The 23,547-nt window shown below is 38.0% G+C and overlaps 2 protein-coding genes across 6 annotated transcripts in view; both read left to right on the top strand.

The window, feature by feature from the left end:
* Positions 1-23,547, top strand: part of RABGAP1L (RAB GTPase activating protein 1 like) — a 551,348-nt gene that overhangs the window by 190,363 nt on the left and 337,438 nt on the right. The window lies entirely within an intron of this gene.
* GPR52 (G protein-coupled receptor 52) lies at positions 3,619-8,153 on the top strand. The gene is made up of 2 exons (XM_066366028.1): positions 3,619-4,170; positions 5,209-8,153. Exon 2 carries the CDS (start codon positions 5,546-5,548, stop codon positions 6,629-6,631), a length of 1,086 nt encoding a protein of 361 aa, XP_066222125.1. The 5' UTR covers positions 3,619-4,170; positions 5,209-5,545; the 3' UTR covers positions 6,632-8,153.

The following is a 23,547-nucleotide window of genomic DNA, read 5'->3' on the forward strand; positions in this document are numbered from 1 at the left end:
GAATTTATTGGGGTAACACTGGTTAACATAATTATACAGGTTTTAGGTGCCCAATTCTTCAACACATCTCTGTGCATTGAATTGTGTGTTCAACCCCCACAAGTCAACTCTGTCCATCATCATCATCCCCACATACCCTTCCCAACTCCCCTCCTAGTAATCACCACACTATTGTCACAGACAAAAGTCTTTAGTTTTAAAATGATTTGTTTAGATTTGGATAACTTGAGGTAGCTTTAAGGATTGATAGCATTTTATTTTTCAGTTGTTTTGTAATAAAACTTGGTGTTTAACTTTTCTTTGTATGGACTGTGGGATCTGTCTACATTTATGAATATTTATCTAATGTAGTTTAAATTTTGAATATTTATTATTATTATTAAATAAAATGTTAGTTAAACCCAATTTTGTGTGATTTTAGTACTTTGAAGTATCCCTAAAAGTCAAAATGCTTTCCTATACAATAGGACTTTCTAACCTTTTAAAAAATTTGACATATAATTGGCATACAATATCCTGTTAGTTTCAGCTGTATACCATAGTGATATGATATTAATATATATATATATATACACATTAGAAATTATCCTCATGGTAAGTCTCCATACCATCTATCATTATATAAAATTATAAAATTTTTTTTTTTTGTATTTTTCTGAAGCTGGAAATGGGGAGGCAGTCAGACAGACTCCCGCATGCGCCCGACCGGGTTCCACCCGGCATGCCCACCAGGGGGTGATGCTCTGCCCATCTGGGTGTTGCTCTGTTGTAAACAGGGCCATTCTAGTGCCTGAGGCAGAGGCCACAGAGCCATCCTCAGCGCCCGTGCAAACTTTGCTCCAATGGAGCCTTGGCTGTGGGAGGGGAAGAGAGAGACAGAGAGGAAGGAGAGGGGGAGGGTGGAGAAGCAGATGGGTGCTTCTCCTGTGTGCCCTGGCCGGGAAGCAAACCTGGGACTCCTGCACGCCAGGCCGACGCTCTACCACTGAGCCAACTGGCCAGAATGAAATATTTTTAACTATGTTTCCTGTGCTGTACATTATTACATCCTTCTGATTTATTTACTTTATAACTAGAAATCTGTACCTGGTAATCTCCTCCATCAGTTTGCCACTTCCCTATATCTTCCCCTCAGGTAACCAACAGTTTGTTTCTATTTTGTTTTTAAGATTCCACACATAAAATTGAAATCACATGGTATCAGTCTTTCTCTGACTTATTTCACTCAGCTTGATGCCCTCTGAGTCTATCCATGTTACAAATGGCAGAATTTCATTTTTTATGACTGAGTAGTATTCCATTATCTCTGTATATATCACATATTATTTCTTTGTTCATGTATCCATTGGACACTCAGTTTGCTTCCATATTTCGGCTATTGTTAATAATGCTGCAATGAACATAGGGGTGTATTATATCTCTTTGAATTAGTGTTTTCATTTTCTTCAGGTGCACCCTATGTTCATAGCAGCATTATTTACATTAACCTTTTTGTATTAAATTTAAATATTTACTTTCAAACCACAACATGATTCTCATTTTAAGACTGTGTTATTCTAAGTTATCTAATAAATTCCCCTGGTAATGAGAATTGTGCTTTCATTCTCTTTCACCTAAACATCTGAAGATTTTAGCAATTAGCTGGCTTTCCTGAAAGGAATTTCAATGTGAAGGAAAGAATAAGCCTTTCTATTCTTTTCATTTTTTTTTTTTTTTTTTTTTTTTTTTTTTTTTTTTACAGAGACAGAGAGAGAGATAGACAGGGACAGACAGACAGGAATGGAGAGATAAGAAGCATTAATCATTAGTTTTTTGTTGCGCATTGTGACACCTTAGTTGTTCATTGATTGCTTTCTTAAAAGTGACCATGGGCCTTCAGCAGATGGAGTAACCCCTTGCTCGAGCCAGCGACCTTGGGTCCAAGCTGGTGAGCTTTTGCTCAAACCAGATGAGCCCGCGCTCAAGCTGGCGACCTCGGGGTCTCGAACCTGGTTCCTCTGCATCCCAGTCCGATGCTCTATCCACTGCGCCACCGCTTGGTCAGGCAGGCTTCCTATTGTTTACAAACCATTTGAAATCCAAAAGAATTCTTTTTAGACATTTCCTGACCGGCAGCTCTCTATGGAATAGAGAGAGGATACAGATGAGGTTTATTAATACGGTTTTAATAATGACAATTTTGACCTGTTTCAATCCTAGATTCATAACTGCAATAATAAGCAAGTTATACTTACCTTCTCGTATCCACTTCCTACCTTTGGAAAATGATAATGATGATACCTTCTTCTTAGAGTTTTTTTTTTTTTTAAGATTTTATTTATTGCTTTTTAGGGTGGGGGAGAGAGAGAGTTAGAGAAAGAGAGAGAGAGAGGAGGAGAAGCATCAACTTACAGATGCTTCACTTTAGTTGTTCATTGATTGTTTCTCATATGTGCCTTGACCGGGCAAGCCTGGGTTTTGAACAGGTGACCTCAGCATTCCAGGTTGACACTTTATCTACTGTGCCACCCCAGATCAGGCAGAGAGTTAGGTTTTTATAGAGAAATAAATAGATAAGCACATAGCACAGTCGTTGGCACATAGAATGTGCTCAACAAATGTTATCTTCCATTTTAATATTAACTTTCCTAATTTAATTCTGAAATGGTAAATCTAAATCACTTTTAAGAAAAGTGTTGACCCCTTAAATGCTTAAAATAGTGAATGTTTATTGATAAAAGTCAAAATAAATTGAAATGTTTTTAACCTTCATCAAATAAATTTCTTTGAACTTGGACATGGGTATCTCAGGCTATATCACAAAGTTCTTTGAATCTTTTTTGTGTTAGGATAAAAATGAATTAAATAAACATTTTGCTTACTCTGAGGTCATATCTGACTTAAATATTTTCCAAAATTGACTTTAGTATACAGGTCTTAGTTCCAGTGTTTTGTTTGTACAGTTAAATACATTAAATTCAGCAATTTAGTGTGGGTGTGGGCAGGGATTGGACAGATTGTTGAGTGATTTTTAACTTCTATTAATCAAAATACAACTATTTTAGAGAACAAAAATAATAGCTATATTGCTTGAGTTCATGAAGACTTAGCTGATTTTTAATAATTAATAAGTTTTTTCTGCCAGTGAGCATTATATTACTGCTGACTTTTTAGTGTCATAGTACCTGGTGGTAGTTTCTCTGCAGGTTTTAAAGGTGTATCCCAGTTTTGTTTTGTTTTTTTCTGTCCTGTCCATAGGAAATAATCCTTACAAATGCTAGAGGGAGAATACCTTTAGAGATCCATACATGCCATTAATATGTTATAAGGATTGGTCAGTCCCATTGTCTTCTTTTGTCAATCTTGATCGGAGCTTGCCGAGTGAGTCTATAAGCCTGCATGTGCCTGGCAACTGTTACCTAGTGACAGTTTCAGCTGCAGTAGCCATTGGCTGTGCTGTTGATTGGGGCAGGAGGACCGAGTCACCTTTTTGATGGTGAGTTCTGCATCAGCTCAGGCTGAGGAGGAGGAGCCGGGCTCCGGCTCAGGTGGAGGCAGTGATGCTGAGCGATTGTGAAGAATATCCCGACAGCATCCTGGGAACTGCATCACAGTGAGTCGGACTTCTGAATCAAGCAGCCCAGCCTAGCAGCTGATAAGAGTGAATGCAGGTGAGAAGCATTGCCTTATTCCTGTAACAAGAGAACTATTTTGTGACAAGTGAAACTGGGAATGTGCAAGGAGGCATATCCTGTGGCTGTTTTCAAAGGAGAGGGACTTCCCTGAATGACTTGGTTATGCACGAGAAAATAACTTTCAGAAGAGTGCCGCTGCATTGTTCCTGAAGAAATGTCTTTATTTTTAATGCATGGTATTTCTGCAAAAGGTATGACAACAGAGGCTGACAAGCGACTCTCTGAAATGCCTGTACTTTAAAAAAGACTTTGACAATGTTAACCTTATACCAGAACGACCTTGGAAGCATTTGGGTGGATTCCATCCTGCCAGCCTTTCAGTATTTCAGACTCTTTAAACTCATCTTTGTGCGTTAGAGGTATTTTAACACAAGACTATCTTACAGCCTACCTAATGGCCCCTGTGTTAATTGAGCACTTGCTCAAAATAGAAAGCAGAAATAGAAGAGACATTTCTTAAAACATATGGCTGCTACATAACTGCAAATATAACAAGGTAATTTTCCACTTTTCAGAAAATTTAGTTGAAGTAATGATTTAATGTGTTAATCATCTAATGAAAATAGGAAAGGTGGAAAAGCATATATTATCATGCCTACTAGAAATACCTAAGTAATAAATAATGGCAGCATTTCTAATCAAATAAGCACAGAGTAGATAGGAAAGTTTCTGTTATTGTCTGAATTTCATATATATTCATATGTATATATATGAGATATAGGTGTGGTTACAAGGAGAGCAAAAACTTTTAGCTATGTTTCATGATCGTGCTTCATTTATAAGGAAGGTGGCATATCAGATAATAAAAGCTGAAATTAATAGCAAAAATTATTTATTTTCCTTTTGAAAAGGAAGAAGGATAAATTACATTGTTACTGGTAGCACCAGTAATTGTAATAGACTAAAGCTGTTTTCTTCTGAATGCTTAAAAAAAATGCATGCAGAATGAAAACTTCACAAGTTTATTATATTTTATCAGGTGTTAACCCATTGCATATTATCTTCCCTAATGGAGCTATGGGTTTATTTTATTCTTATAAGCTCTATGGCAATCTGGAGTCTGTTACCTCTGTTCTGCTCCTTTGTACACAAATACAGATGAGTCTTTTGGAATTAACCTTTTCGGGAAAGGGGGTGATGGTGGTGGTTCCTATTAGCTTTATTTATTTATTTTAAATTTGAATAATATATTTTATTTAGTCCATCTTATTAGCTTTTTAAAGAAATGAGAGAGAAATGGATCATGAAGTGGATCCACCAGCATCAAACCCTCATTTGAGCCCAAAGACTCTCTTTGTCACAATGAACTTTTTCTTAGCTTTCCAACCAAATCTGAGACCTTAATTATTTAAATTCTAAAATGTGAATCCACTACTTATGATAGACGAAACAGGAAGTCTGAGACAATTTCAGACTTTTTCTTTTCTCATTCTTTCTAGTTGATCCCTAAGAAACAGCCTTTCTGAGGAGGACAAACTGCTCACAGAAGCTTTTCTTCTTCCGTTGGCAATTGATATTTTGTTTCTTTTTGCAGATTTAGTTTTTCCTAGTGCAAGGTAATAAATCCATCTTCTCTAGAAGTGCCTTGTGTCTGCAGAAATTTGTTGAGACCACCAGAGGAAGCTCATGAGTGACCTTTTCCACCTCCTCTGTAGTTTATTCCCCTCCCTCCCCCGAAGCTGAGGTGTGTCACTGCTGCACTGAGGCTGATGAAGAGATGTGAGTCCTCTCTGGGATGCTCAGCAGTGACAGAGGCACTTGCCACCATCTCCCAAAACTGGTCCTGGGACACTCAGGTGCAGAGTGTAACAGATGCTGGGAGGCCACCAGCTTGCTGTAGCCAAGGCTGCAGGTTCCCTTAACTCCAAGCCATGAATGAATCCAGGTGGACTGAATGGAGGATCCTCAACCTGAGCAGTGACCTTGTGAATGTGTCCGAGCGTCACTCTTGCCCACTTGGATTTGGCCACTACAGTGCAGTGGACGTCTGCATCTTTGAGACAGTTGTTATCGTCTTGCTGACTTTCCTGATCATTGCTGGGAATTTAACGGTCATCTTTGTCTTTCACTGTGCTCCACTCTTACACCATTATACCACCAGCTATTTCATCCAGACGATGGCATATGCTGATCTGTTCGTGGGGGTGAGCTGCTTGGTTCCTACCCTCTCACTTCTGCACTACTCCACAGGCATCCACGAGTCGTTGACTTGCCAGGTGTTTGGATATATCATCTCGGTTCTCAAAAGTGTTTCTATGGCATGTCTTGCTTGCATAAGTGTGGATCGTTATCTTGCAATAACCAAGCCTCTTTCCTACAATCAACTGGTCACCCCTTGTCGACTGAGAATTTGCATTATTTTGATCTGGATCTACTCCTGCCTAATTTTCTTGCCTTCCTTTTTTGGCTGGGGGAAACCAGGTTACCACGGTGACATTTTTGAATGGTGTGCCACCTCTTGGCTCACCAGTGCCTATTTTACTGGTTTTATTGTTTGTTTACTTTATGCCCCCGCTGCCTTTGTTGTCTGCTTCACTTACTTCCACATTTTCAAGATCTGCCGGCAGCACACCAAAGAGATTCATGACCGGAGGGCCCGGTTCCCTAGCCACGGGGTGGATGCCTCTGGAGAGACTGGACACAGCCCCGACCGTCGCTATGCCATGGTCCTGTTTCGTATAACCAGTGTGTTTTACATGCTGTGGCTTCCCTATATCATTTACTTTCTTCTGGAGAGCTCCCGGCTCTTAGACAATCCAACATTGTCCTTCCTAACAACTTGGCTTGCTATAAGTAATAGTTTCTGTAACTGTGTAATATACAGCCTTTCCAACAGTGTTTTCCGGCTAGGCCTCCGAAGGCTGTCGGAGACCATGTGCACGTCTTGTATGTGTCCGAAGGAACAGGACACCCGGGACCCCAAACCCAGGAAACGGGCTAATTCCTGTTCCATTTGAAGAGAACTGCACGATAAATCAAGTGTAATATGACAGTGGTTTTGGATCATAGTCTTGATGCATCTGGAAATCTGCCACTGGAGAAATATTTACTTGAATAGATGACTATGAGATGAAGGGACTAAAGGTTTCTTCCCCCCTTTTTTCCTGGAGGAAAAAACTAAAGTAGAGGATGTATAGGGAGTAATCTCATGAGATAATTTTAGCGTGTGAGTATAAATGTGCAGTAATAGGAAAAATTAGGCACTGGGGTGACAAAAGTATATCAGATCTTCCAAGGAACGTGAGCAAAGCCCCTCAGTGTCTCTGTCTCCCTCTCTGTGACTGAACTCTCTTCTCTGTCTTTGTCTCTTGTCCTGTCTCTGTCTCTCTCGCTCCCATTGTGTTTATGGAAATTAGTTACATCAATTGCCCTCTAGAGAAAAATGCTACATATTATATATGTGACAAAGTATAATGTTTGGCATCAAAGTGGACTTTTAAACACGCTGTTCTAAAATTCCTAAGTAGTCTCATGGAGGATGGATGCATAGTAAGCACTATATTTTAGTACCCGCCACACAACCTTTTGCTTGTGTTTTATAATCTCTGCAGCACAAATTTTCTACTATAAGCAAAAAGAACAGTATTTTTCTTTCTTCAGGGTAAAATTATGCTCCCCACCCCTCCTTCCTGACAGTCTGCTATATTTTTCTTTGTCTACATTCTTTGGTACCTTAATCCAGAAGTGTCTTAGCTAATGAAAGAATATATAACATAAAGCAATCATAATGTTAGATAATTTTTCCTTTCAACAAAGCAATCAATAACCTGTTTGAGATAGTGTGTTAAATATTTTTAATGGCTTTGGAAACATTTTTTCTGATTCCTTTTAAATTATTTCATGTGCCCAATGTGGTGTCCTTTTTGCTATAGTAAAGCTTTGTTTTCCTGTAAGACAATCCACAAATAATTCTAATGCAATGCAGAGTACTGCCCCAGAAGTGAAGCATCCCTCTTAAACCTACTTGTTGTGTCTCTTTCTTTTTTTAAGAGTAAAATATTGACCTTTTTGTGTTAGGTCTCCAAACTTACTGTTCTGTCCACTAATCATTTGTGTGATATGTGTTTGCACATTCTATATTTTTTACAACAAAGAAAAAGTAAATGTTATTATGTGATCTGTGCCTAATGTTTTCTTAGCACAATATATAGATCAATCAATGTTGCTTAAGTCACCAACATTGGAAAATATATACAAAAACTTCTTTTAAGAGGAAAATACTTTTGTGTAGCTGTTATTTAGATATTTATATTAGATCAAGCTGCATTCTTAGTGTTGCTGAGAATATAAATACTTAATTATGAAATACCAGTAAGAGCTTTCAGCATTTTCTTTTGTAATGATCTGTTTTCATATTCAGAGATTAAATTAGCTTATTTTTTAGTGTGCTACATGGAATTGTGTAATAATTCTTCAGGGGTTTAGATGTAGCCAAATGGCGTTTGGAAATTAGTAGTGAAGCAGGTGTGAGTGTAAAACATCTAAGTCTTACTTTTTTTTACTATAATTTTCCTGCCTGACAGATATTTTAAAATTTATATCAAACTACTGAGTATTTTTCTTCTCAGCATTTTTGATTTGTTTATGAAATGCATTAATGAAATGTGCCCGTGGAAGCCAACCATGTTGCACACTGGTGGTTTGACTTCAGAGGTCCTTTAGTAGAAATGTCCTAATTTTATTGAGGTTGTTCTGAACCCCTGTATATTTTTAAACATGTAAGAAAGTTTAAAATAAAGAATAAAATAGCATTCTATACATCAAAGTCAGACTTCGCCTCAGTTTAATACAATACTTAATTTGCAGTAAGAGTTTACTTATTTGGGATAAAAATTTAACTGTTTTACATTTCTGTGGTTTGGGTTGTTTATATTAATTCTTGTTCTCTGTTTGCTGGCAACATCTTGGAAAAGTTGAAATGCCCCTTTAAAGTTTAGACAGTTAAAGGAAAACAAAGAACAAGAAAAAGTGTATGTGCAGTTAGAAAAGACTCAGTAAGTCCCCAGTACAGAAAACCCAAGGTGATGTTTATGGCATTTTCCTCTTCTGGCTTTTTCTCATAATAATAATAATAACCGTTGTGTGTCAGGCACCGTGTTGAGTTTTACATGTAACATTGAGTCCTTCCTATGACCCTTTGCAATTGCTATTGTTATTCTCATTGTAGAGTCAAGGAAGGCAAAGAAAACTGACTTGGCCAAAGTCACTCAGGAAGGCCAGTGGCAGGGTTCATTCACCCCCAGCTGGCCTGGAGCCAGAGCTGTACACCTGCCCCCTGTGCTGTACTGCTTGCCCCCAGGAGCCAGCAAACCTTTGTACCTCTGTTTCTACTTTTTCCCTATGAAATGTCTATTATTTCTTTTTTCTCACTTGAATCTTCTACTTCACCTCTTTTCTTGTGATATATTTCCCTTGATCTTACAAGTTTCTTTGATGAAAACAGCAATCCTAATATGCCCAAACTTGGCGGGTTTGTCTATAATCAAACTGAAACCCCAGGGCATGGCATTTCCTTGACATTACCGTTGTTCATTTTTGTTGTTTTCTTTGAATAGCTTTTTCAAATCTCTATAAATTTCTTATTGGTAGACATATTTTTGAAGAAGAGGAGAGAAGGAAGGCTTTATTGTAGGCCGATAGGGGAGCCTCTGTGAGGCCAGTTCTGGGTTTAGATTCTCCATTTATTGTAATGTTTCCTGTGCAACTCTGGTATAAGCCATTAACTGCCTTCTGATATACTTCAGTATGTGTTTATATAATAAGGTAATATGTTGAAACTGCTCTTTTTTAGATTAATGTGTTTTATAAACAGAAAGCAAAGCCATTATTCTCATCATTATATTGTATTCTGTGGTAATTATCCAATTTGATTATAAACAATAGACAAACAGTAATACTATATTCTATTACTTAAGGATTTCATTATCTGTGGAGTTGTTTTCTAAAATTCTACAGTATTCAAAGCCTTTATAACCTACTAGTATATGAAAGCTGGATTGAAATCCTGGCCATTATAAGCTGTTTGTGAATGTTCTAAGTCCTCAGTTGTGTCCTCAGTGAAATCCAGAGGCTTATACCTTCCTGTTCAGCCAGCTGGATTTGAGGACTCAATGAGATAATGCAGTCCCTGTGCTCAGTGTGGCCACTGGCACCTAGGAAGGTTCTGAATGCTGTAGCTGCTATTATTTTATATCTTTCTGGCTTCCATATTTATTGCCATCACAACAGCTATCACTGATTCTAATTTTAAAATATTGTATTTTATAACAGTTAATCCATTGATTATTAGAGTTTTCTAAAATAGCATTATTTTTCAAATCTTTCTTTTTTTTCCTTTTTTTTTTTTTTGTTATTTTCCAAAGTTAGAAGCAGGGAGGCAGTCAGACAGATTCTTGCATGCACCCGACCAGGATCCAGCTGGCATGACCACCAGGGGGCGATGCTCTACCCATCTGGAGCATTGCTCTGTTGTGGCCGAAGCCATTCTAGCGCCTGAGGCAGAAGCCATGGAGCCATCCTCAGTGTCCAGGCCAACTTTGGTCCAATGCAACCTTGGCTGCAGGAGGGAAAGAGAGAAAGAGAGAGGAAGGAGAGGGGAAAGGGTGGAGAAGCAGATGGGCACCTCTCCTGTGTCCTGGCTGGGAATTGAACCCAGGACTTCCACATGCTGGGCCAATGCTCTACTGCTGAGCCAACCGGCCAGGGCCTCAAATCTTTCTAAATTCATATTCTGGCTTAGATTGAGATATTTTAAATATATAAAACTTCCATAATATCTGAAAGTTTATTTCCCAGAAATAATTATTCAGGAAGACATCATTTGAGATTAAAGATACCTATCAAACAGATGTTGGGATAAGACAGGGATGATTCTGAAATTAACTTGCCTTCTTACTTTTTCTGTATTAAATGTACTTAAGTGTCAGTCTTTTTTTTTTTTTTTCTTTAGAGAAAGAGAGAAAGAGAGGAACAGACAGGGACAGCCAGACAGGAAGGGAGAGATATGAGAAGCATCAGTTCTTTATTGCAGCACCTTAGTTGTCCATTGATTGCTTTCTCATATGTGCCTTCACTGGGGGGCTCCATCCAAGTTAGTGACCCCTTGCTCAAGCCAGCAACCTTTGGACTCAAGCCAGTGACCCTGGGGGTCATGTCTATGATCCCACGCTCAGGCCTGTGACCCCGTGATCAAGCTGGATGAGCCCATGCTCAAGCCAGCAACCTTGGGGTTTTGAACTTGTGTCTGAGTTCACGCCCTGACACAAGCCAGTGTTCATGGATATACTCTGTATAAAGTACAATTTTAGAATACTCATGGTCCTAGTAAAGTTAGAGGTTTAAAATAAGTATTATTAGGTCATACTTTTATACTAATAGCCTTTTCACAGTTATTTCATTTACTCTTTCAGGAATTTTAGAACAAAAATGCTAAATTGGTAAAATTGATATTATAAATGATAGATGTAGAGAAGATTAAAAGATAATTTGTGAGGAAGCCGATAAAAGTCCTGAAAATGCTGGTTTTAATGTTTTAACAAGTTCAATTATATTTGGATTTTTGAATTTTTCCATTGATTTTTAAGAGAGAGAAAGGGAAGGAGAGAGTGAGACAGAGAGGATGGAAGAGAGAGGGACAGAAGCATCAATTTGTTGTTTCACTTAGTTCCATTTAGTTGTGTGTATCCATTGATTGCTTCTCATACGTGCCCTGACCTGGGGTTGAACCTGCAACCTCTGGCACACCTGGTTGACACTTTTCCGTTGAGCCATCCATCCAAAAAACATTTGGATTTTGTTTTGTATTTACTATTTTGGCATGGAAAAGATAATTCAAAATTCGGTTTTCAGAATTGCTTGAAGTTATCAATTTCAAAATACAACACAATTGTAGAAAACAACCTCTGTATAATATACACTGAGGATTTTGTGAAGTGTTCTTCTTGCCATACGTCACATTTTAAAATGTTATTTGTATTGAAATTAAAAATTTCAGGTAGGTGTACTTTCAAATTGCTACTCTCTTCAAATAGATTTTGAGAAAAAAAATATCCTAAAGACTAGTTTTATCTCTGTACTTTTATTTTTCCAAAGCAATTAAAGAAATTATTACATGTCCAAGATCCTAAAACTTTACTAGATTTCTAGGTATGTCTATTTGGAAATAAATCTAGAAACATGTATTTTGAAGCTTTGTATTTAGAGCGTAATGTTGCTAACTGGGTATTGTGACAGCTTCTGTTATTTTAATCATTAACTTTACATAGCAGCCCTACTTTCTCTGTTTCTACATGCAATTTAACATTTGTAATTGAACAAACTATTAAAATTTATGAGGAGTATATCTTGATTTATTTTTATAGATCTTGAAGTCCAGGACATCCAGTGGTAGCACAGGGATAAATAAAGAAGTGTGTGTCTGTGTATGTGTTTTAATGTTTTTACCACATTATAGATTGGGGGAAATTCAATTTATAGTCATTGTAGAATGTTTAATTATTTTTGTCATAGTTGAAAGTACATTTATTTTTATTATGTGTGTAAGAGACAGAGACAGGAAGGGAGAGAGATGAGAAGCATCAACTCATAGTTGCATCACTTTAGTTGTTTATTGATTGCTTTTCATATGTGCCTTGACCAGGGGGCTCCAGCTGAGCCAATGATCTCTGGCTCAAGCCAGTGACCTTGGGCTTAAGTCAACGACTTTAGGCTTCAAGCCAGTGACAATGCTATCATGTCTATGATCCCACGCTCAAGCCAATGACCTTGGGATCAATGTTGATGATCCTGCACTGAAGTTGGTGACCCTGCACTCAAGCTGCCAAATTTGCACTCAAGCCAAATGAGTCTGTGCTCATCAAACTGGCAGCCTGGAGTTTGAACCTGGGACCTCAGCGTCCCAAGTTGGCGCTCTTTATCCATTGCGCCACCACCAGTCAGGCAAGGCTCTTTTTATGTTTATATCAGGCAGATTTTTCACTTGTCTGCCTATCAGTCAAGCTAATCAGATGATGTGGACCTGATAATTTTTGATTAATAGACCCATTTATTCATTTGCTCTTTAAGTATAAGGTTACTACTCTGTGTAACTATATTTAATTTTGCGCAAGATAATGAGATTTGTAAGTAAAACAGATTTTTCAGTTCTCCAAGAACATACAGACTAATGGAAGATATAGGGACTACATGCAGAAGTGTAGTGTAAGACAGAAATTGACAACTCGAAGTCTACTGCCTACTACTGTAAATAGTTTTAATGAGACATAGCTGCCTCCATTCGTTTGTGTTATTGCCTATGGCTGCTTTCATACTACAGTGGCAAGAGTTAGGCAGTGTGGCAGAGATTTTATATCCCAGAAAGTGTAAAATATCCACTATCTGCCCTTCCATAAAAAATGTACTGACCCCTTGTGTGAGGCTACAAATACCTTTTATGCGGTACTCAAAATAACAGACTGTTCTTTTATAATTACTAAAGGTTATCATAGGAAGGAGTAGTTGCTGCTTTCAGCTTGATTTATCTAGGCATCAGAACAATTTCTAGCAAATGGGCAAAACCCTAGATGTTGATTCCTTCTATAAGATCCCAGTGTTTGTCAACTGAATATCTTGCCCTAAGTGAAACATAGACCCACTCTTTCTACATACTTACTATATTTATATTTTTTCCTATGTGGTAGAGTTCTTTGCATATAAAACGTATTTCTTATTTAACTGCTAATGTAGTATGATCATACATTATTTAAGTGTGGAGTCAATAATACTTAACATTGGATGTAATCTTTAAACATCAAAAGCACTTTTTAATCTTTTTTCAATAATTGATAATTGTATAGTTTGAAAGAATTGATTTACTTATAAATAAGCAGCCTCCTTTGCAGGATAGTAAAACAGAAAACTAAAGACTAGAAGCTTGAGCTGTACAGGAGCTGGATGGACTTGGTGTCTTAAACTAATGTAACAGAAAGTTTTGGTTTTCTTCACGTTATTTGTATGAGTAAGAAAAATGAATAAATGATCTTGACGATAATAGTGAAGACACACTTCAATTGCTGCATTAGAATAAAAGCAACCACTTTAACATATGCTTCCTATGCACCAGGTGTTGTTCCAAGTCACTGAGGTAGTAGAGTCATCATTGGAACTCATGTAGTCTGGCTGAGCACCTTCACAATTTTTTATCATGTATTTTCTCTAAATGAATGAATAGGGTAATTTCATGTAGAGCTAAATATTAAAAGACAGTAAATGATCAGATTTTTATTAGCTTGACTTTAAATGAAAGATCTCAGAGATTGATTAGGTCTCTCTTTCTTTTTCAGAATAGTCTATAGGCTGAGGGTATTAAGAGAAGACCTCAAGGATTTCTTATAGAGATCATTTGCATGTTGATATTGTCTCTACTTCATATACCCACCAACTTGCCCTTTTGTATTAGCACCTTTTAATTTCAGACAACTGTGTGAAAGAATGAATTATAGCTAATCACTGTAAACTTATTCCCAAACTCTGCCTCTCCTAATTTCCATCCCTTCTACATAATTTTCCCTTTTTCATTCTCAATCAAGATCCATTTTGGTACCTGACTGGGCAGTGACGCAGTGGATAGAGCATTGGACTGGGATGCGGAAGACCCAGGTTCGAGACCCCTAGGTTGCCAGCTTGAGCGCGGGCTCATCTGGTTTGAGCAAAAGCTCACCAGCTTGAGCCCAAGGTCACTGGCTCAAGCAAGGGGTTACTTGGTCTGCTGAAGGCCCGTGGTCAAGGCACGTATGAGAAAGCAATCAATGAACAATTAAGGTGTTGCAACGCGCAATGAAAAACTAATGATTGATGCTTCTCATCTCTCCGTTCCTGTCTGTCCCTGTCTATCCCTCTCTCTGACTCTCTCAGTCTCTGTTTAAAAAAAAAAAAAAAAATTCATTTTGGTTGTTTCTCTTTTTAATTTTTCAATAAATTTACCCCTTGAGGAAATTTAGGGATTTAAAAGGATAAAAAATCACAAATAGTTCCATTACAGATATGTAATTAGATATAACAACTCTTGGGTTTTTTTTTTTAATTTTATTTTTCCAGTATGGACCACCCCTTTTTCTATGTAAAGGATTTTAAAAATGTAAGCATTTTTGATGTTATTGCATATTCTTTTTTGGACATCTTTATAAATAAAACTTTGCCCTCTTTTAGTATTGTTTCCTTAGAATTTTTTTTTTTTTTTGTATTTTTCTGAAGCTAGAAACGGGGAGAGACAGACAGACTCCCGCATGTGCCCGACCGGGATCCACCCGGCATGCCCACCAGGGGGCGACGCTCTGCCCCTCCGGGGCTTCGCTCTGTTGTGACCAGAGCCACTCTAGCGCCTGGGGCAGAGGCCAAGGAGCCATCCCCAGCGCCCGGGCCATCTTTGCTCCAATGGAGCCTTGGCTGCGGGAGGGGAAGAGAGAGACAGAGAGGAAGGAGAGGGGGAGGGGTGGAGAAGCAGATGGGCACTTCTCCTGTGTGCCCTGGCCGGGAATCGAACCCAGGACTTCTGCATGCCAGGCCGACACTCTACCACTGACCCAACCGGCCAGGGCCTCCTTAGAATTTTTAAAGAAAGAAATACTTTCTTTCTTTAAGTTTTAAGTTAAAACTATTTATGCTCATTGCCAAATTGCTTTCCAAAAGGAGTGAGCCAGTTTATCTTCACATCAATAATCATCAAACTATGTTGTTTCACCACAAACTTGCCAGCAGAAATTCTACATTGACAAGTAAATTGAGGGACTTGGGTTTTCACTTTATCCCCTCCCAGCTCTGATAAGAGGTTGCTTTATTAATGCAGTATGTGTGTGTATGTGTATGTGTGTGTGGTATTTGTCTTCCTAGCTTCTCCCCATCAAAATTAACTAGGATGGGTCTGCTGATCCTCACTTAAACCAAGGGGTCTTGGTTCTTTATTTCGGAAGTTTCTGAGCCCAGATTGTCTTCTCACTTTTGTTAGGTTACCATTTACTCTGTGCTGCTGCTTTGTTAAGACTATGTTACTTTTTTTAAAATTTATTTAGAAAATTAAATTTAATGTGGTGACATTGATTAATAAGAGTACATGGGTTCCAGGTAAACATCTCCATAGCATTTGAACTGTTGATTGTGTTGTATGCCCATCACCCAAAGTTAAATAAGGCTATGTTATATATTTCAAGAATGTTTCATTGGCAATGCTGTTCTCCCCTAATTGGGGCTGTCCTCAGCACTGCCTGTGTCACTGTATACTGTGTGTACCTCAAGGCCACCTATACACCGAAGCTTGAGAAAGTCTTAGAACATGTTTCCATTGTATTCTTCTGCCTCTGTTACAGCAGTAATACACCTTCTCTCAAGGTATGTGTGTGTGTGTGCTTTTATTAAGTAGACTTTTGAGGCCTGAGTCCTTGGAGTGTATATGGGCATCAAGACTTCAGCTGTTATGGGCTGAGGACCCAGACCTGGTTTGATGCTAGGATTTCCCTGACCTGCAGAACTGTGGGTACAGTCCCCTCAGCGCTTTACCACCTTGAAGTCATGCCTGGTGTGGATGTGTAAGGAGCAGGGGGTGCTTGAATGTCTGTACCTGTTCTCCTCACTGTCTTTTATGCAATCTCTCTGGTTCTTTAGGGCTTTGTCTATAGTGGCTACTCAGTATTTGTGGAGCTGAGTTCAAAGTGCTTTCTAGAAGTCATTTATTTCTTGAGTTCAGTGAACTTAATTATCCAGAATAACTGTATTTTCGGGTATTTCCACCACCACCCCAAATCAGTTGAGGGTGTGGTTGGACTGAAGTTCACTTAAAATCCTTTTCCCCTCTGCCTTTATATTAGAGTATAAATGGTAAAAACTATGGAAAAGAGTGTATTAGGAGAGTTGGAAGGTCATTTAATATCGGTATCATTTAATATAGCTATCCTCCCTAATTGAGTTCTTCCTTCCAAAACCCACATTGTAGGCTTTGAATATATATTTTAAAGGAGGGTGAATGCACTTTGTGCAAGATTTGGATTCTGGATAATTTTTTTTATATTCAACTTCTTCATGATTATATGGAAAAAAATGGAATTCTATTTTACCTGAAGCCTTCTGTGTGTGTTAGTAGAACTGTTGTTTTTATCTCTAGTCTTCCGTTCATCTTGAACCGTTCCTGGTAAAATATGGTGTGTCAGAAAATGATTTGAGTTTGGGTGATGGGTAAACAACATTATCAACAGTTCAAATACTATAGAAATGTTTACCTGAAACCTATGTACTTTTATGGATCAATGTCACCCTGTTAAATTTAATTTCTAAATAAAGTTTTTAAAAACATATGGTATTGCAGCTCATCACCAGCTTTTCCCGGAGTATACTCTAACATATCTTGCTTTAAATGGTGCTCAGAGCTGAATATAGTGTTCTGTCTATGACGTGACTAGAAACAGAGGAAAGTCGGGGGAGGGACTCATCATTTCTGCTTGCTCTGTGTATCATTCTACCGTTTATTCAGAGCAGAAGTAAATTAGATACCTTCATTAGTTTAACATATTGACTTTATTTTCAATAACCCCCTAAGCCTTTTTCACACCTGCTTAATTATATGTTCTTTCTCTCCAATGGTTTGTGTTTTTTTAAACCTTATCTTTATCTCCCTTAAATTTCATCATGTTAGAGTTGGTGCAGTTGTTCCAGTCTTTTTGAATCGTAATTGTATCTTTGAATATATTCATTAAACTTTTGCCATCTGCAAATGTGATAGACATATTTAATAATTTATTGAAATTCAGAGAATTGATGTTTAAAAGTCAAACAGTCTCAAGCTATCTTTGTCCCAAGTCCACCCCCAGGTTTGGTGATTTGTGAAAAGAAATCTCGTAAGATTTTGCATAAGCTATACCCGTGGCTAAGATTTATTGTAGCAAAAGGATATCAAGCAAAATTAGCAAAGGGAACTGGATGGAAGCTTTTAAGAGTCTTCTCCCAGTGGAGTCATCCAGTATCCACTTAATTCTTCTAGCAAGTTGTGACAACACACGCAATGTTATATATCAGTGACGCTCATTAGAGACTTAGTACCCAAGAGTTTACTGGGGGCTGGTCATGTAGGCATCCTTGGCTGAGTGTCTACCAGAATCCCTGACTCCTGGAAGGAAAGCAGATATTTCACATAAACCATATTGTTTGCACAAACAATCTGGCACAATAAGCCACCCTTATCATTGTGCGGGTTTTACGTCATTGCATGGAGCTGTTTATCAGCCAAGTTCCCAGAAGTCAGCCAAGGGCCAGCCTTTCAAGGAGGCTGTTGTAAAGATAGGCAGTCTCAAGCCTGCGATGTTAACTCTTTTCTATACATTATGTTACATTAACATTTACTGGAATAGTGTGTGTGTGTGTGTGTGTGTGCGCGCGCGCGCGCGCACGTGTGTATGGCATGCTTTGAGATATTGGTGGGATACAATTCCCACATATACACCAAGGGGAGTCATTCAGTTTCTATTTGCTCATAGAAGTAACTTTGAATGTAGGCCTTTTGATTAGAGTAGACCTCATATTTTACAGGAGTAGACCTTTTGTTTGAAATGTACCTTACCTTACCACTTACTGTGGGTTTTTGTGAATGACAGTTTTAGTTATATAATTTTGGTAAGAATATTTAACATATGTCCCTAATTTCTCCTTCTCATTACTAGTTGCCAAATAGTTGCTAATTTGGTAGGTTGCAGACTTTCAAATGGCTAAATTACAAAAGTGGTTTACCTTTTACAGAACCTAGTCATCCTGTAATTTTTATTATTTTTACCTATTCATGATTGTGTAAGAGAGGAGAATTAACAATAACAACAACAACACACAATTTGGAAAAGACCAACTAAATCTTCATAATTTAAATTTCATGAATTATGTTTTATTTAAGTTGATATAGAAAGATACTGTTTATTTTAAAATAGTAGGGCATTTATGGAAGTGCAGAAACCCTTTTTACCATTTGAGAAGTGCTTAATGTGATGTAATACCAGTAGAGATTTTGGACTGGTCAGAAGACAATGTTATTTTCTAAGCTTATATTTTATTGGGAATTATACATTTTTATTTATTTTATTTTTTGTATTTTTTTGAAGTGAGAAGCAGGGAGGCAGAGAGACAGGCTCCCCCACATGTGCCCAACTGGGATCTACCCAGCAAGCCCACTAGGGGGCAATGCTCTGTCCATCTGGGGCATTGCTCCATTGCAACCAGAGCCATTCCAGCTCCTGAGGCAAAAGCCATGGAGCCGTCCTCAGCACCCGGGCCAACTTTGCTCCAGTGTAGCCTTGGCTACAGGAAGGGAAGAGAGAGATAGAAAGGAGAGGGGGAAGGATGGAGAAGCAAATGGGTGCTTCTGTGTGCCTTGGCTGAAAGCAAACCTGGGACTTCCACATGCTGGGCCGATGCTCTACCACTGAGCCAATCGTCCAGCACAGGGAGTTATAAATTTTTAAAAAGACAAGAAACAAGTGTTAAAGTCCTTTCACTTATTTATTTAGCAAATCAAACTATAATTCAATATTTTAAATATAGTAAGTACATTGATATCATTTACTGTAAGAAAAATTTCCATTTGTATTCCATAACTACATTTAGAATATGGAATTATTTTAATACAGGTATCTTTAGCATTTGGAATATATTTGCAGGAAGAGTTTTAAGAATGCTTTTTAGTGGATATTTTTAAGAAGATGAAGGATAATGACCTTTGGAGTTTTTATTTAAGTGCAGTTCTACCCAAGGACAAAGCATGATTGGCTGACATTTAAAAATGATCCTTACCAGCTACAATTTTGGGATGCTCTCCCCATTTCTCATCTGTTGTTCCCTCTGAATATTTCCACAGAGGACACATTCTTTCTCAGGGATAGAAATACATCCTTTTGCCAGGTGTCCTGAAATGAAGCCATTCAGTCTGGTCTGCACCTTTCTCCAGTGGCATGTATCTAGTGTTCTTACAAAAATTGAAACCCAATTACAGAGGGAACTCATTAGAAGCACCCATTTCCTGCTTATAGCTCTGTGTATTTAATAAATGCCATTTGGGGAAAAATAGACTACCAAAACTTTCTTCTCCCTCTCTTCCTGTTTCCTTCAGAATTCAGTTTGTATTCATTTTTTCTTTACTGTGTTCTAGGATACCTCACCCTCTCTGAGTTACCACTTAGATCCCTTTCTTTACTTTCAATCTTCATAAATACTTTTAGTACATTCTTTAGATACTTTGAATCATACGAACTTTAGAGTAACTGGTAATTTATCGACACAGCCTCCAACCCCTAAGAATCCTTTCAGAACTAATAAGGTGGCCTCTTTAACTGTTAGAGGGCTCTGGACTGAGAAGAGGCTATATATCTACCTCTAACTCTACCTAATAAAAGTTCCAATTTTATGTAGTGCTACTGTCTAGCTCCCATGTTTATCCCTCTTGTTTTCAATTATTTCATGAGATGTTTGCTAAAGAGAGTAAAGCATATACTTGTTAAGCCTGCAGTCTAAAATCAAACTGATTTGGGTTTTAAAATTTTTTATTGTTTCTTGTCTTTTTGTGTAATACTGAGCATGTTACCTAACCTCTATGACTGTTGGTTTCTTAATAATTATTCCTGCTTCATGGGGATATATGAGATAATGAATATAAGTCACCTATCATAGTGCCTGGTATATAGAAAGAAGAGCCCAATAAATATTAGCAATAGCAGCTGTAGTCATTATTATAAAATTTGAATGTATTCTGTCTTGGGTTTTCCTGATCTAAACCCTTTAAATGCTTGTTCACATATACAAATACATACATAGCCAAATTTTTGCCATTTTTCCCCTGAGGAATGAACACAATAGAAACTTTGTTTTTTAAGTCTTACAAGCCATCTATCTAGAATTATACTATAGAAAGCATCAACTTTACAATCTCTGAAACCCATATTTTCTTATTGAAAGCTTAAACTTTGTGTTCTCTCCAGTCATTTACCGCCTTTCCAGTGGTCCCCAAATTCTCAAAGATTAGCAATACATAGCAGATCTTTTAAGGCTCCCTTGGTTCATCTTTGAGCCTAGTGTAAAGTGAGACTTGGGCATGGGATGCTGAAAGTAAATATGGAAATTGCCTGGGTATTTCGCTTAGTCATGGTTCTCAGGTCTGTTAGCACAGAGAGTAAAATTGTCGATAGCAGGGAAGGGAAGTAACATTTATAACACAACTACTCTATGACAAGAGCTGTGAAAATGTCTTTATATAGAATATTTTGTTTAACCCTTTTAGTAAGTCCATTTCACAGGCGAGGACATTAGCATCAGAATTTAAATACCTCTGTCATCTCACATCTACTGTAAAATGCAAATAGACATTATCTTTATTATCTGATACCGTGATTTTACAGTCTTTTCCACAAGCTTTATTGAGGTATAATTGACAAATAAAATTGTATATATTTAAAGTATACATATTTTTAGTAAGAACTCATCCTGATAATTATTCAATGATGGCGTCATATTCTACATTTTTTTTTCTTTTTTCTTTTTTTTAGGGAGCGAGCGAGCGAGAGAGACAGACAGGGACAGACAGACAGGAAGGGAAAGAGGAAAAGCATCAACTCATAGTTGTAGCACCTTAGTTGTTCATTGATTGCTTTCTCGTGTGTGCTTTGACTAGGGGGCTCCAACAGAGCCAGTGACCCCTTGCTCAAGCTAGTGACCTTGGGCTTCAAGCAAGCAACCTTTGGGCTCAAGCCAGCGACCATGGGGTCATATCTATGATCCCATGCTCAAGCCGGCAACCCCGCGCTTAAGCTGGTGAGTTTGCTCTCAAACCTGATCTTCTTCAGCATCCCAGTTTGACTCTCTATCCACTGTGCCACCACCTGGTCAGGCTACATTGGTGTTTTAATCTTGCAGTGTTATAGCATGAAATAGAGTTATTTACTTTGAGTTTAAACATATTTTGGTGATGTAATAATCAGGTTTTATATGATGGAGTGGACAGATGTTATATATTTGTATAAATATCAAACAATGAATTTCAAATAATGGTTAGTTCTTTAGGCTAATATTGGACATTATTACCTCAAAGAATCCAAAGAAAAAAATTAAATCTCTAGAAAGATTCTATAGCTTACCATGAGATTGAGGTTTTGCTTGGTTACTAAAAAACAGGCATGAATAAAATGTGAACATGTTGAAAATCAAATGGGCTGTGTTAATTTAATTTCTAGGAAAGCCATTTGAGCAATTTAGTGTTTGTGAAAATCTACATCCTATTTAACTGGACGTTTAACTTTCTTCATATGAAATGAGCCATGAGCTGACCCATTAGGAGGTTTTGTAAAACTCAGCATCAAGAACAGTGTTATCCAAGACTAGTTCCAAAATAATATATAGTTGAAATGTGAAAATAGAAATTGATATTCTTGAGTTCTTGATATGAATGTGTCTTAAATGTTTGTCCAAGGTCTTGCTGTTCAGTTATTGATATTAGAGAAAAACACAATTTAATTTCAGCTGAGTGATTAAAATGTTGTAAGTCTAATAAAAAATGATGATGGGGAAAGAGAAATACATAGTAATTACATTAAAAAGGACTTGGCTTAGTCTCCTCTCTTTGTCCTGAAGTCAGGAGAGTCCCATTCATGCTGTTTGTTTCACTCTATGGAATCTGTTCAAACAATTGCTTGTTACTCAAGAACCCAGTTCTACCTAACTTTTTTTCTGTCTTGCCCTGGTTCTCCTGTTCATGCAGCCACAGTTGTTTGGCCTCCTGTGCCTCTGGAGGCCACTGCAGTTCGATGTTTGTGCCAGGAGCCCTGTCTCTTGGTAGCATAGACCTCCCTGCAGCATACTGGTTGTAGAGTTCCTTATAGGCCAGGTGTGTGTTCTTTGCGGGAGCAGCTGCGTTCAGTGCTACCTTAGGATATATCCAGCTCTTCCCACTTCTAGAAGTGGATTTATTATAATTCGATACATGGATCCCAGAACTTTCCTGCCTTGTACGCCAAGGGTCTCAAAGAGATTTTTCAAGCAATATCTCGTCTTCCTGCTTTGAGGGTAGCATCTGCTGTCCTGAGCTTTAGGACAAGTCCCAGTAAGAACTGGAGGTAGAAACATCATTGGCTCAAGGGCACCCAGAGGACAAGCTGGTTTCCCTTCCTACAGCACTTACAGTCCTTTTTTCGTTGGGATGATTTCTTACTTCAGAGGCTTAGCAGTTAATAGAAATAGTCTTCTTGGTGGACTAAACATGCTGTGAAGTAAGGATACTTTGACATGTATAATTATATGATGCTAGAATTTTAAGTTTTCAAACTTTTTTTTTAAAGCCAAACACACACACAATGCATACATATACATGTACATATATGCATACATAACGACCTATATATACATATGTATGGGCTGTTGATGAAGCAGATTCGGAGTCCTGCAGGCTGCTGCCCCTGAGGCTCCTGCATTGACTGTTACCGGTTCTGGGAGATTATCGGTCTCCTCTAACTTCTTGTTTCATGGGCAAGACAGCAAATTTCCACAGCATTACTCCATACCCATCACTTCTTTTTTATTATTATTATCATTAATTTATTGTGCTTACATAGATTCTAGTGTCCCCTCAAATACATCCTCCCCTCCCCCATGTTCCCCTCTATATCCCCTGTGTCCCCCTTCCTGTAACGTCCTCCCTCCTTGCCTCCAGGATTTGCTTTTCTGCTCTCCTCCCATCCTATCATCCTATCGTCCCCTTTCCCTCTGTCCACTTTCTCTCTGGATCCTTTGATCCCGCCTCTGTCTCTATTCCACTTCTCAGTTCATATTGTTCGTTGGATTCCCCAAATGAGTGAGGTCATATGATATTTTTCTTTCTCTGCCTGGC

Source organism: Saccopteryx leptura, chromosome 2 (genome assembly GCF_036850995.1).
Source record: "Saccopteryx leptura isolate mSacLep1 chromosome 2, mSacLep1_pri_phased_curated, whole genome shotgun sequence".
NCBI lineage: Eukaryota > Metazoa > Chordata > Mammalia > Chiroptera > Emballonuridae > Saccopteryx > Saccopteryx leptura.

Excerpts from the sequence above, each read along its gene's own strand:
- GPR52 (XM_066366028.1), top strand. The coding sequence starts at position 5,546 with ATGAATGAATCCAGGTGGACTGAATGGAGGATCCTCAACCTGAGCAGT.